At 57.2% G+C, this 12,867-nt stretch overlaps 1 protein-coding gene across 33 annotated transcripts; it reads left to right on the top strand.

Moving 5' to 3' along the window:
- USP19 (ubiquitin specific peptidase 19) lies at positions 87-11,554 on the top strand. Of its 33 annotated transcripts, none has more exons than XM_021068290.1 (27): positions 87-285; positions 1,789-2,051; positions 2,311-2,349; positions 2,519-2,647; positions 2,734-2,867; positions 2,941-3,246; positions 3,363-3,585; positions 3,718-3,874; positions 3,975-4,046; positions 4,162-4,277; positions 4,380-4,600; positions 4,685-4,880; positions 4,958-5,091; positions 5,185-5,343; positions 5,419-5,529; positions 6,006-6,116; positions 6,198-6,299; positions 7,025-7,165; positions 7,261-7,379; positions 7,607-7,744; positions 7,856-8,145; positions 8,272-8,382; positions 8,471-8,687; positions 8,771-8,923; positions 9,026-9,186; positions 9,267-9,445; positions 10,404-10,910. In XM_021068290.1, the coding sequence occupies exons 2-27, from the start codon at positions 1,925-1,927 to the stop codon at positions 10,629-10,631; spliced, it is 4,074 nt and encodes a 1,357-aa protein (XP_020923949.1). In that variant the 5' UTR covers positions 87-285; positions 1,789-1,924; the 3' UTR covers positions 10,632-10,910. The 33 variants fall into 33 exon arrangements, with proteins under 33 accessions (XP_020923949.1, XP_020923946.1, XP_020923942.1 ...); XM_021068287.1 differs by having other exon boundaries at positions 88-285; positions 1,789-2,048; positions 3,363-3,579; positions 7,856-8,169; XM_021068283.1 differs by having other exon boundaries at positions 88-285; positions 1,789-2,048; positions 7,856-8,169.

Below are 12,867 nucleotides of genomic sequence, written 5' to 3'. Positions count from 1 at the left end.
AGCCGGGCCCCAGCGAGGCACCGGAGCCCCGCCTCCTCCGTTCGGGCCCGCCCCGGAGCTGCCCGTCGCCGCGTGCCCGCTCCCGCCGGAAGTGCGTCATCGGCTCTGCGTTCAACCTCCCGCGGCCGTAACTAGAAGTCGAAACAAAACAAGCAGCTGAGGCGGTGGCGGCGGCGCCGGGACGGGGGAGGGGCGCGCCGGAACCGGAACCGACCTGACGCCGGAACCGGAACCGAGAGCGGGTTGCCAGGGCCCGAAGAGGGCTGGCGGCGGCGGCCTCGCTCGGTGAGTGGGGCGGGCCGCTGCTTGCCTTTCTCGCCAGAGCCGGGAGGCCGCTACGCGGCCCGGGGCAGCCTGTTCAAGGTCACGGGCCGCACCAGCCTCCACCCCTCGAGCCCTACGGGGTGCCGGGCCCACTGGTGCAGGCGGGGCCGTTACGTTACGCCCGTGACCGGCCTTCGGTCTTGGAGAGGGCTGGCGGCGGGCGAGGGCGGCTTCCTGGAGGAGGTGGTAGTGGTGATGGGCCCAGGGTTCGGAGGCTGGAGCTGGGTTGCAGTCTGGCCGGCGCCGGTCTGTGGTCAGTAACCCCGCGCGGCCTTGGATCTCTAGACAGCCCCTTTCCCTCCTTAATGTCCCAGGAGGAAAGGGGAGGGACGCGATGTTCGCCTGGGGCCTGGGAGCAAAGAGGCGGAGGATGTCTGTCCCTCTGCTCTGGACCTGTCGTCATTGAAGATGCAGCTCACTAGTCCCACATCTGACCCATAGAAGAACATCTTACCCCTCCCCTCATAGCCACAACCCTTGGGAACACAGACTAATCACTATCTGTCCTGCTACTGTCTCAGGCCATGCTTGAGGCTGCTAGGGGTCCTGGTTCCATGGTTCCTTCATGCCCACCTTATCTCGGTTTTGAGAACGTTATTTTGGATGAAGAAACAGCCCAGAACCCACTGGTGGGTTTGTGGGAAATGGGTAGAAGGTCTCAGGCTCAGAGCTGATAAATGTGTGGACCTGGTAAGGAAGGGTTTCAGTCTCAAACTGGATGCCCGTCCTGCCTTGGTTTTGGGGCAGGATTGCTGCTGAAATGGTAGTGTGACATCTGAATGCACTGTTCACCCTGGCTTTTACAATTCTCTGTCTGCATGGGACAGCAACTGGAGAGAGAAATCTTTCCAGATGTAGGAGAAAAAAAGAAATAAATGGAGTAATGCATAGAAGCAGGTTCAGAGGAGGGTGGGAACTGGCTGGTGGCAGGTGAGGTGCCTTAATCTCAAGAGCTTGCCTGGTCAGTGGTAGCAGCTGGGCTGGGCCTGTTTTCAGCCAGAGAGCCTGGTCCTCCTGCTGTTTGATTGCCTGTCTCCCTCTTTCCTGCCTTCCTCCTCCACCTCCTACTTCTCGGGTGGTGACTAAGCAGCCAGTGAGAGTGAAGGGAAAGTGAGCACCCTGCTCAGAGCACCAGCCTGTGGGCTGAAGCCATGGCTCCTCTCCAGATTGATGGTGGAGCCTGGTCCCAGGCTGTGGCTGCCTTGACCTGGCGTCTCCTCAGTGAGACTCCTTTGTGGGTCTTCATGGCAGACCTCCTAGATAGGATGCTCAGCCAGCAGTGGCTGCTGCTCCTTGTGTTTTTTGTTTCCCTCTAGGAATAGTCTGAGAGTATCCAGGGCTAGATCAGGTGATGGAGAGACATTGCTCTGTCGGGTTAGAAGTGTCCCAGGTTGCCAAGCCGTGGGCGTGACCAAGGAGCAAATTTGGGGCCTTGGTAGTGATCACTGGTTTGCTTCTCATTAGGCTGTCAGTTCCTTGCTGGAAGATTTGGCCACAAAGAGTTGCCAAGATAGCTGGGCCAGGAAGAAAGCGCCGTAGCCCTGACCCAGACGCCGTTGCCGACCCTGGGGCACTCTGGCTGTCGACCAAGCGGCTCAAGATGTCTGGAGGGGCCAGCACCACAGGCCCAAGGAGAGGGCCCCTGGGACTGGAAGAGGCCACCAGTAAGAAGAAGCAGAAGGATCGAGCAAACCAGGAGAGCAAGGATGGAGATCCCAGGAGAGGTGGTAGTGTCAATCCCAGAGGGCTCATGACCTTCTGCTCCTCCCTTCCTGTTGAGTGTGTGGATTAGAGGTTGGGAGATGACTTTTTTGTTCCTTCTGTCCTGATCTGATGCTGAGAGAAGGACCAATGGCAGGCTGGGTAGAGCCTTAGCTTTGAAGTTGGGGTGCTTGGCTGAGATCCTAAAGATGGTGTTTGGTGGGTGTTAGAATCTTGGAGGCTTCCCATCTGTCATCCTTTCCCTGTTCTTTCCTTTGTTGTCAGGGTCAGCATCCGCTCCTCAGGAGGAGCATACCAAAGAGGGTGAGTAATGTACAGGCCTTCTGGATGTTAGACTGCTAGGGGAGAGGGGGGGTCGTGGGGTTATAGCCTTTGTCTAGAACAATTTTGTTAGGGTTGGTGTCTGGTGCCTGCTTATCCTCATCAGAAGTTCATGGAGACCCTCACAATCTTTTTGGAACTCCTTCTACAGAGTTGTTGCTGGATTGGAGGCAGAGTTCTGATGAGGTGATTGTCAAGTTGCGTGTGGGAGCTGGTCCCCTGAGGCTGGATGAAGTAGATGCTGCTTTCACGGACACAGACTGTGTGGTGCGGCTTCCAGGTCTGTTCATCTGCTTTGAGCCTAGCAGTAGATTTGAATCCTTGGCTATCTCCTACCCCAGCTCACTGCTTCCACTCTGTCGCCAGGTGGTCGGCAGTGGGGTGGTGTTTTCTATGCTGAGATAGATGGTTCCTGTACCAAAGTGCAGGCTCGCAAAGGTGGCCTCCTGCAGCTCTCACTGCCCAAGAAGGTGCCTATGCTCATGTGGCCCTCTCTCCTGGTAAGTTCCAGAGCAAGGTAAGGCAGGGATACTCACTGTAGTTGACCAAGTCTGACTGCTGTATCTTTGGCAGAAGAAACCTCTAGGGACCCAGGAGTTGGTGCCAGGGCTGCGGTGCCAGGAGAATGGGCAGGAAGCATCTCCCATTGCCTCGGAGCCAGGCCCTGAGCCCCGCCGGGCTAAGCAGGAGGCCCGGAACCAGAAACGGGCCCAGGGCCGTAGTGAGGCAGGCACAGGGGCTGGCCCTGGGGCCCAGGCAGGCCCCAGCGCCAAGAGAGCTGTGCATCTCCGCAGAGGGCCAGAAGGGGAAGGGTCCAGAGATGGCCCTGGACCCCGGGGTGATGCCCCCCCTTTCCTGGCTGAGCCAGCATCCACCCAGGTGAGATTGGCGTGCCTGCTTGGAAGTTGTTAGACAAGAGGAAAGGGTGTGGACTGCAGTGGGTAGCCACCAGCCAGACCCAGGGCTGATTCTGCAAACAATCTTGCCGTAAATAGGCTGAGGCTGAGGAACAGCTCCGTGTACCACCACTGAACCCCCAGACCTGCCTCCTGGGCTCAGAGGAGGATCTAGAACTTTTGACAGGAGAGAAGGCAGTGTCCGCCAGGAATGATCCAGTGTCCCCAGCCATGGCCCGGAGCAGAGACCCCGAGAAAGGTGACCGTTCCAAAGAGGAGATGGCAGTGGCAGCAGATGCTGCAACCTTGGTGGATGGTAAAGGTGGGGCTGGGGCCCAGCAGGCCGAGCTCTAGGTTGGGTTGCAAGGTTGGTGGGTGGGTGGGTGGGTAAGGAGTAGAATAGGAATAGTCTGGAACCTGTCCTGGGTGGTGCTGAGCTGTGGTCTCAACGTAGAGCCTGAGTCCATGGTGAACCTGGCATTTGTCAAGAATGACTCCTATGAGAAGGGGCCGGACTCAGTGGTGGTGCACGTGTACGTGAAGGAAATCCGCAGGGACACCTCTCGAGTGCTTTTCCGCGAGCAGGACTTCACGCTTATCTTCCAGACCAGGTGGGTGGGCGGGCAGACTCATGGGGCAGACAGTGTGCTTCAGGCAGGTTAGGGTGTCTCATGCTCTTTTTCTTGCCCTGGCCCTGCTGTGCTTCTGCAGGGATGGAAACTTCCTGAGACTGCACCCGGGCTGCGGGCCCCACACCACCTTCCGTTGGCAGGTGAAGCTCAGGTGGGTGGTGCCCAGCTCCACCACTGTGCCTCTCTCACCCTGGGCTCCATCACCCTGGCCTGTCTAGCCTGATACTCCCTCCACCTAGGTTCCTGAGTTTAGCCTTTTCCCGCAGGAACCTGATCGAGCCAGAGCAATGCACCTTCTGCTTCACGGCCTCTCGCATTGACATCTGCCTCCATAAGCGGCAGAGTCAGCGCTGGGGGGGCTTGGAGGCCCCAGCTGCACGAGGTCTGCACACGAGCTCCCTTCATCACCCAGTCCTCATGACCCAGATCCCCACCCCCTGCCACATGCTGCTAACCACCAGCCCCCCCATTCCCCCTTTTTAAGGTGCAGTGGGTGGTGCAAAGGTTGCCGTGCCGACAGGTCCAACCCCTCTGGATTCAACCCCCCCGGGAAGTGCCCCCCACCCCTTGACAGGCCAGGAAGAGGCCCGGGGTGTGGAGAAGGAGAAGCCCAAGGCTCGATCTGAGGACACAGGCTTAGATGGTGTGGCAGCCCGCACCCCCATGGAGCATGTAACCCCAAAGCCAGAGCCACACCTAGCATCGGTGAGAATCCCAGCATGGGGAAGCCCAAGGATGAAGACTAGAGAGCCTCAGGGCTGCTCTCTCATGCCCCTCTTGCTCCCACAGCCCAAGCCCACGTGTATGGTGCCTCCAATGCCCCATAGCCCAGTGAGTGGAGATAGTGTGGAGGAAGAGGAGGAGGAAGAGAAGAAGGTGTGTCTGCCAGGCTTCACTGGCCTTGTCAATCTAGGCAACACCTGCTTCATGAACAGCGTCATTCAGTCTCTGTCCAATACTCGGGAACTGCGGGACTTCTTCCATGGTGAGCGCAGGGTCTGGAGCCCTGGGGATAGGGGATACCTTCCCCTGCTCACACCTCTACTTGGTTGCTGTCCCTAGACCGCTCCTTTGAGGCCGAGATCAACTATAACAACCCGCTGGGGACTGGTGGGCGTCTGGCCATCGGTTTTGCTGTGCTGCTCCGGGCACTGTGGAAGGGAACCCACCATGCCTTCCAGCCCTCCAAGTTGAAGGTGATCTGTGGCTGGAAGGGGCGGGAAGGGTCAGCCAGCGAGGGGCACGCTGGGTGCTGGGGCTCCATGCTCATATCTTGCCCCTGCATCCAGGCCATTGTGGCGAGCAAAGCCAGCCAGTTCACAGGCTATGCACAGCATGATGCCCAGGAGTTCATGGCTTTCCTGCTGGATGGGCTGCACGAGGACTTGAACCGAATTCAGAATAAGCCCTACACAGAGACTGTGGACTCAGACGGGCGCCCTGATGAGGTCAGGGTTGGGGGTGGAGGTGGATATGTCTCCCAGTCCCCAGGTCTCCTTGGTCCTCACCACTCTGCTCCTCAGGTGGTAGCTGAGGAAGCCTGGCAGCGGCACAAGATGAGGAATGATTCTTTCATCGTGGACCTATTTCAGGGCCAATACAAGTCGAAGCTGGTGTGCCCTGTGTGTGCGAAGGTGTGATGGGTTCCCCTAGAAAGAGACCCCCTGGCTTGACCTAGCTAGCCTGATCAGACTGGAGTCAGAGGCACGTGCACTTTTAAGTGCTGCAGGGCAGAATTTGGGTGAAGGTGCTGAGGGGGAGGCCTTAGGCCCTGTGTGGGCTGCAGAGGTCAGGATGGGTGAGTTTCCTCCCTGTGAGGGTGAGGTGAGTTGGGGTGGGGTATGGGTAAGATTGCAAAGGCACATGAGGTACAGATGGGGGGAAAATTGATAAAGTGGATTGGTCGAGCAGGGCCTCAAGTGTCAAAAACTCAGATTGTTCTCTCCTCATGGCTCTCATGGTCCATGTAGCATTCTCAAGCCTGACAATTTGCTAGTTGGCTCCGAGGCCCTGAGAGCCATCCAGGGGCCTGGATGGGGCTCTCAGAAAACATGAGCATCCTGCCACCCACCCTCTTTGCGGCCACTCAGTGGCCCCTGTGCATTTGCAGGTCTCCATCACTTTTGACCCATTCCTGTACCTGCCGGTGCCCTTGCCGCAGAAGCAGAAGGTTCTCCCTGTCTTCTATTTTGCGCGGGAGCCCCATAGCAAGCCCATCAAGGTGAGAAGTAAGCCCGTACTTCTGGGTTATCCCAGAGACCCTGGCCTGCCTTCCCCATGGACTCTACTCTTGTCACCCCAGTTTCTGGTGAGCATCAGCAAGGAGAACTCCAGTGCGAGTGAAGTGTTGGACTCCCTCTCTCAGAGTGTCCACGTGAAGCCTGAGAACCTGCGTCTGGCTGAGGTGCGTCCGTCCTTCCCAGGCTCTTATGCACATGGACACGTCTGTATCCACAACATGTGGATGCGCACGTGTGGTCATTTGCATCTGTAATGTACACGCAAATGTACGTGTGACTGCACAGAAGCAGTGTGTTATTGGTTGTGGCCTTGAAACCAGGCATTTGGGCTATGTAACCAAGGTGCCCTCAGTTCCCAGCCATCATCTAGATTTATTCCCCCTTTTCGTGTAGGCCCCCAGCTGCTCCTCATTCTTCAAAGGAGCTTGAGCTGTAGGACTAGCATTCTCCCAGCTATGGCTCTCTCTCCATTCTGTTTCTCCTTCCTATTTTCCCCAGAGTTTCTGGCCTGCAGTCCAGCAGTGTCCCTTTCCTCACAGGGGTAGAGATAGGGAGCAACCTCCTCGAATGCGGCCCCTCCACAGTAACCATGATGCGGTCTCAACAGGGCCCATTGGTTGACAGCAGGGTAGAGGCCCTTGGTGTGGAAAGCTGGTGTGCTTGATACCTGTCCCAGTCTTGGTCTGTCAGGTTCTGTGACTCTCTAGGCTCCTGATTCCATTGGGCACTGAGGCTGGTGCCAGCAGAGGCATATGCTTCTCTGGGACCACAATCTCCACACCTCCCCTCAAAGACCCAAGATCAAGGCCAGGCCTTGTTTTTGTGCTTTGGGAAAGCATAAGGGAAAGGGCTTGTCCTCACATAGGATCTATGTGTTTTCTGTCTCAAGGTTATTAAGAATCGCTTCCACCGTGTGTTCTTGCCCTCCCACTCCCTGGACACTGTGTCCCCTTCTGACACGCTCCTCTGCTTTGAGCTGCTGTCCCCAGAGTTGGCTAAGGAGCGGGTAGTGGTGCTTGAAGTGCAACAGGTGAGTGGGGGCTAACCTGTTGGCACAGGGCCCTGATGAGGGAGGGGAGCAGTCTCACCTGGCCTGGCCTTGCTGAGCCAGACGACCCACCCTAGCGCCCCCAGGTGCCCAGCATCCCTATCTCCAAGTGTGCAGCCTGCCAGCGGAAGCAGCAGTCAGAGGATGAGAAGCTGAAGCGCTGTACCCGGTGCTACCGTGTGGGCTACTGCAACCAGTGAGGACCCCTGTGGCTTACCCCCTTCCTGCCTGCCCTCCCCTCCACCACATGCCACCCTATCTCTTCTCTGCATTAAGATGCATATGTCTTAAGCCCTCTACCTGCCAACCCACTCTGCCAGGCCGTGGGGGAGGCAGGGTTGCCATACCCAGTTTCCAGGGCCTGAGGCTAAACCTAGTGTAGAGGTGGGGCTCAGGCCCTATTCTTTCCCCTCCCTTCTCCAGGCTCTGTCAGAAAACCCACTGGCCTGATCACAAGGGCCTCTGCCGCCCTGAGAACATTGGCTACCCCTTCCTGGTCAGTGTACCTGCCTCACGGCTCACTTATGCCCGTCTTGCTCAGCTGCTAGAGGGCTATGCCCGGTAGGTGCCCAGTGGTTGGATTAGGTTGGGGTAGCTGGGGGGCAGGGGTGGAGGGCAGAGGTGCCAGATGGGCTGGTCTGGATTCTTACTTGCATTGCTACCTGTTGCCAGGTACTCTGTGAGTGTGTTCCAGCCACCCTTCCAGCCTGGCCGCATGGCCTTGGAGTCCCAGGGCCCTGGCTGCACCACAATGCTGTCCACTAGCTCCCTGGAGGCTGGGGACAGTGAGAGGGACCCTGTTCAGCCTCCTGAACTTCAGTTGGTGACCCCTGTGGCTGAAGGGGATACAGGGGTCCCCCGGGCATGGGCATCCCCTGATCGGGGCCCTGCACCCAGTACCAGTGGAGTTTCTTCTGAGATGCTGGCCAGTGTGTCTGCTGAAGTTGGCTCCTTGCCTGCTGGTGAGAGGGTGTCCCGGCCTGAAGGTAAAAGTCTGATGAAAGGCTTTGGTGGGATAGAGGAAGTTGGGGGAAGCTTGTTTAGACCCTGGTAGACAGGGAAGCTCTGATTATCGTGTTCTTTCACAGCTGCCGTGCCCGGATACCAACACCCAAGTGAAGCCATGAATGCCCACACACCCCAGTTCTTTATCTATAAAATTGACGCATCCAACCGAGAACAGCGGCTAGAGGACAAAGGTATCTGAGGCTGTGGCAGGAAGCCCTGGGGTGGCTTGAGCTGCCTGCTTTCCACAGCTGCCTGACTCCCTGCCCTGCCCACTTCTAGGCGATAACCCCCTAGAGCTGGGTGAGGATTGCAGTCTGGCTCTAGTCTGGCGGAACAACGAGCGCCTGCAGGAGTTCGTGTTGGTAGCCTCCAAGGAGCTGGAATGTGCTGAGGACCCAGGCTCTGCTGGTGAGGCTGCCCGTGCTGGCCACTTCACTCTGGACCAGTGCCTGAACCTCTTCACGCGGCCTGAGGTGCTGGCACCTGAGGAGGCTTGGTGAGGACAGGGCAGCAGGCAGGTAGTGGGGCAGGGTGGAGTGGAGATCTTCTGGTCTTGACCCCGCCTCTGTCCCCTGCCAGGTACTGCCCACAGTGCAAACAACACCGTGAGGCCTCTAAGCAGCTGTTGCTGTGGCGCCTGCCGAATGTGCTCATTGTCCAGCTCAAGCGCTTCTCCTTTCGCAGCTTCATCTGGCGTGACAAGATCAACGACTTGGTGGAGTTCCCTGTTCGGTGAGCAGTGGCCCCTGGTGACTACAGTCAGGGCACGGGGGCTAAGGTAGGCATCCAGGGTACCTGTTGACTGTCTCAACCACTCTCTGGCTGGAACCGCAGGAATCTGGACCTGAGCAAGTTCTGCATCGGTCAGAAAGAGGAACAGCTGCCCAGCTACGACCTGTATGCTGTCATCAACCACTATGGAGGCATGATTGGTGGTCACTACACTGCTTGCGCGCGCCTGCCCAATGACCGCAGCAGCCAGCGCAGCGACGTGGGTGAGGGCACATGCAGCCAGCAGAATAGATGGTAGGGGTGGTGGTGCAGCTGTGTTTACACTCTTCCCACCTCACTGTAGGCTGGCGCTTGTTTGATGACAGCACGGTGACAACGGTAGACGAGAGCCAGGTCGTGACGCGTTATGCCTATGTACTCTTCTACCGCCGGCGGAACTCTCCTGTGGAGAGGCCCCCCCGGGCAGGTCACTCAGAGCACCACCCCGACCTAGGCCCTGCAGCTGAGTCTGCTGCCAGCCAGGTGAGGCATGGGGAGGCTTCGCAGGCTAGTGGGGCCCAGCTCACAGATGGAAGGGGCGGGGCACAGCCTTCTCTCCTCCAGCCCTAGGCCCCTGGAGCCTTGAGATTTTTAAGAGTCGCAGACAGGGTTCCCTTATGCCAAAGCTTTAGCCAGAGCGATGCTCAGGCTGTAGGGACACTCACAGAGGTATATACACACCAACACGCTGTCATTGATTGGTGTGTGCTTAGGCACCCACTTTGCACAGGGCAGGTAGCTGCTCCAAACTTCCCTGGGTGCGGTGCCATGACCAGACTGTACCTGACACTCCAGCTTTCCTTCTGCACGCTCTGCACATGCTAGCCCACAGACCCTCACTTGTGATCGTCCCTGTGTTCTGATGTGCATCAGGACAGGGCCTATTCACCGGGCCACTGCCTAGTGTGGCCATCTCCCTGAGGTGAGCGTCTGTCCCCGCTGAGCCTTTGGGGTCTTCTGTCTCTCTTACTGACATGGGATGCCACAGGCCCTGTTGGTGGGCACAGCTGAATCTCTTTTCTGGACTGGTCTCCTCCTTGCTGTCCTGTTCTCCTTGCAGAAGACAGTGGTCAGGATCTGGATGTAGGTGGGAGGGAGCCAGGTTATCCTGGCGTTGGCAGCTCTGGGAAACCTGGGCTAGAAAACTGACCAGCTACCCCCCACCCCCATGGGGAAATTGCATGTTGATTGGGGAGCTTCTCAAGGCCAAAATGCTGTCAAGTTTCACCTCCTGAGGTGCTCTCAGCCTAGACATCCCTGCAAATGGCCCAATTGGTTCCTGCCTGCCCACCTCTCTGCTTCTTGACCTGGGATGTGTAGGGAGTTAGTGCCAGTTACCTTGGGCAGGACTGTCATGGCCAGGGGTCTTGGGGACACTGGGTCCCTCTACCACTACCCCCTCCCCACCCTGGGTGCTGATAGCCGTTTCCGCACACCGTAGGCTTCCCGGATTTGGCAGGAGCTGGAGGCCGAGGAGGAGCCAGTACCTGAGGGGCCTGCGCCCCTGGGTCCCTGGGGGCCCCAAGAATGGGTGGGCCCTCCACCACGTGGCCCTACCACACCAGATGAGGGCTGCCTCCGGTACTTTGTTCTGGGCACTGTGGCAGCTTTGGTGGCCCTCGTGCTCAACGTGTTCTATCCTCTGGTATCCCAGAGTCCCTGGAGATGAGGTCGCCTGCAGGCAGCTGTCAGGAGCTGGCCCACTACCTGCCCGCCAGGCCATACCTGTCTCTGTGGTGGGGACCAACTCTGGGCTTGGGCCTCAGTGTGTGTATCTGAGGGGAGAGGGTGGGGATTATGGCTCCTGCAGGGGCAGAGCATCCTAGGGTGGGTATCCTGTCTTCCTGTCCATTCGTTGTGCTGCTCCTTCCCTTGGTGTGGGGCTTAGCCCTGCCCAAGCAGCTTCCTGTATTTAAAGTGTTAATAAAGCGAGACTGTTCAGGTCCAATCTTGTCTCTCTGTCTCAAACGCCGCTGCTGTCTGCGCCTGCCTTGGGACCCTCCCTTGGGTGCCAGGGCTCCAAGCCAGCACCCCCGGGATGCCAGGCGGCATGCTGGGCAGCCCCCAACCCCTGTCCTCATATTCTGTTGCAGGGACTAGGCCCTGGCCAGGCCCCCGAGGTGGCCCCCACGCGGACAGCCCCTGAACGCTTCGCCCCCCCTGTGGACCGCCCAGCCCCTACCTACAGCAACATGGAGGAGGTCGATTAGCAGGTCCCTGGCTGGTGGGGGGGCTGGGTTTGGGGGACCCCCCCAGAGGGCCAGCTCTTTGCTGCTTCTCCTTCTCTAACCCTGAGGACACTGGTTTCATCAATGGGGAGTTGGGGGGTATAATTTGAGGGTGGAAACGTCACAGGTTGGGTGGGCCTCTTGTCAACTTGCCCCCCCCCCTCAACTAATGGACCTTGGCTTCTCTAGCCACCCCCAGTGCTGCGTGATTTGATTCTCAGTTGTACCTTCAATTCTCTCTGACTCATTATAAACGTTATAATTTTATTCTAAAAAATTGTAATTTTTTTTTTTTTTTTTTGCATTTTGGAAGTGATTGCTGCTGTTTAAATATATTTTAAAAATAAATGACAAATAAGCAGACTCAGTCACTGTAATGCACCAGGTGCTGTGGCCAACCCCCCTCCACCATCAGCTCTGCGTGTGTGTGTGTGTGTGTGTATATCTCAGTATGCTAAAGACCCTGAAAGTGCCCTGGTCTGAGGAGACATGGTGCGTTTCCACCTCAGGCCCTTTGGGTTTTGAAGCCCCCCAGTGCCATCAGCTCTTTGGAGCCTGACTGTTGCCCTTTGATCCCGTTGGTTCTTGGTCCCACATGGAGGCAGCTGTGGTTGGCAACATTGTCAGTACCTCACACCCAAGGTGTGGAGTGCATCTCATGAAACTCCAGAAGCTGACAGCCTGTGGTCAAAGGTACAGGCATTTGTACTTGACAGACAGCAGGTCAGGAAAGACTTTGGGAAACAGGACATACTTGGGGATAGGGGGAATTCTCTTTCTCTTTTTTTGTTCTCAGGTCCTTCTTTGCTATAGTTTGAACACCATCTGGATCCTTTGTGAGGATAGAGCAGGAAAAAAACTAGGGAAGGAGACCCTTTTCCAAAAGGACAGGCAGAGAGGATCAAAGCTAATCTTGGCTGGGTTTCCGTTCTTGCCAGGGCGTTTTCCCCCTTAGAATCCCTGAACTTTTGGCTTCTGGCAGCTGCCCCAGGCTGTTTACCTGCGGTGGGTCTACAGGCTTGTCCAGGCTTGGGGCTCCTGTGCTCCTGCACATATACAGGAAGAGCAAGTCTTGTGAGGAGCCTCCTTGCTACTCCTTGTAGATAATGCTATCCCCTCTTCTCTTCAACTGCTTGAGGTTAGAAGTGGGCATCTCCATGAAGCAAGTATTCAAGTAATCCAGAAAGAGTATAAGGCAGAGGTGGCACAGTGTCCTGACATCCTTATAGTCCTTCCCTGACTGCAAGCATGTGAGACCAGTCTTACAAAAAGCTCAGCATGTGGGCCCTGCTAGTACCCCTCAGGCTTGGCTGGAGTTAGGCGTGGTAGTGAGCAGAAGGAGCTCCTGGAGAAAGCTAGCCCTGTGACCAATGTTGGCTTTTTTCTATTAGGACAGCAGCCGTGTGGGGTTGCTGGCCATGGAGAAGAGCTTGGAGAACTGTGTGTGAAGCCTTGCAGTAATGGTAGAATTGCCAAGCTGGCCATTGGCACTGGCATACTGCTGGAAGGCCTGTTAGGCATGGGCTGCAGCCCCCTATGTCTGGCCCCTGGGGTCTGCATGTGCTGTATGCACTGATTGAGGGGTCTGTCCAGTCTTGACCATAGCCCTGCTGCTGCTGAACCTGTCACATGAATTACTCTTCTGTGGCATCTGCAGAAGGCTGCTGTGGCCCTTAG

Source organism: Sus scrofa, chromosome 13 (genome assembly GCF_000003025.6).
Source record: "Sus scrofa isolate TJ Tabasco breed Duroc chromosome 13, Sscrofa11.1, whole genome shotgun sequence".
Taxonomy (NCBI): domain Eukaryota; kingdom Metazoa; phylum Chordata; class Mammalia; order Artiodactyla; family Suidae; genus Sus; species Sus scrofa.
This window is presented reverse-complemented; position numbering and strand designations above follow the sequence as displayed.

Coding starts and splice junctions, on each gene's coding strand:
- USP19 (XM_021068282.1), top strand. CDS start 1,925: ATGTCTGGAGGGGCCAGCACCACAGGCCCAAGGAGAGGGCCCCTGGGA. Junction 3,586..3,717: donor AACCTTGGTGGATGGTAAAG/GTGGGGCTGGGG, acceptor GTCTCAACGTAG/AGCCTGAGTCCATGGTGAAC. Junction 4,881..4,957: donor ACTGCGGGACTTCTTCCATG/GTGAGCGCAGGG, acceptor TGCTGTCCCTAG/ACCGCTCCTTTGAGGCCGAG.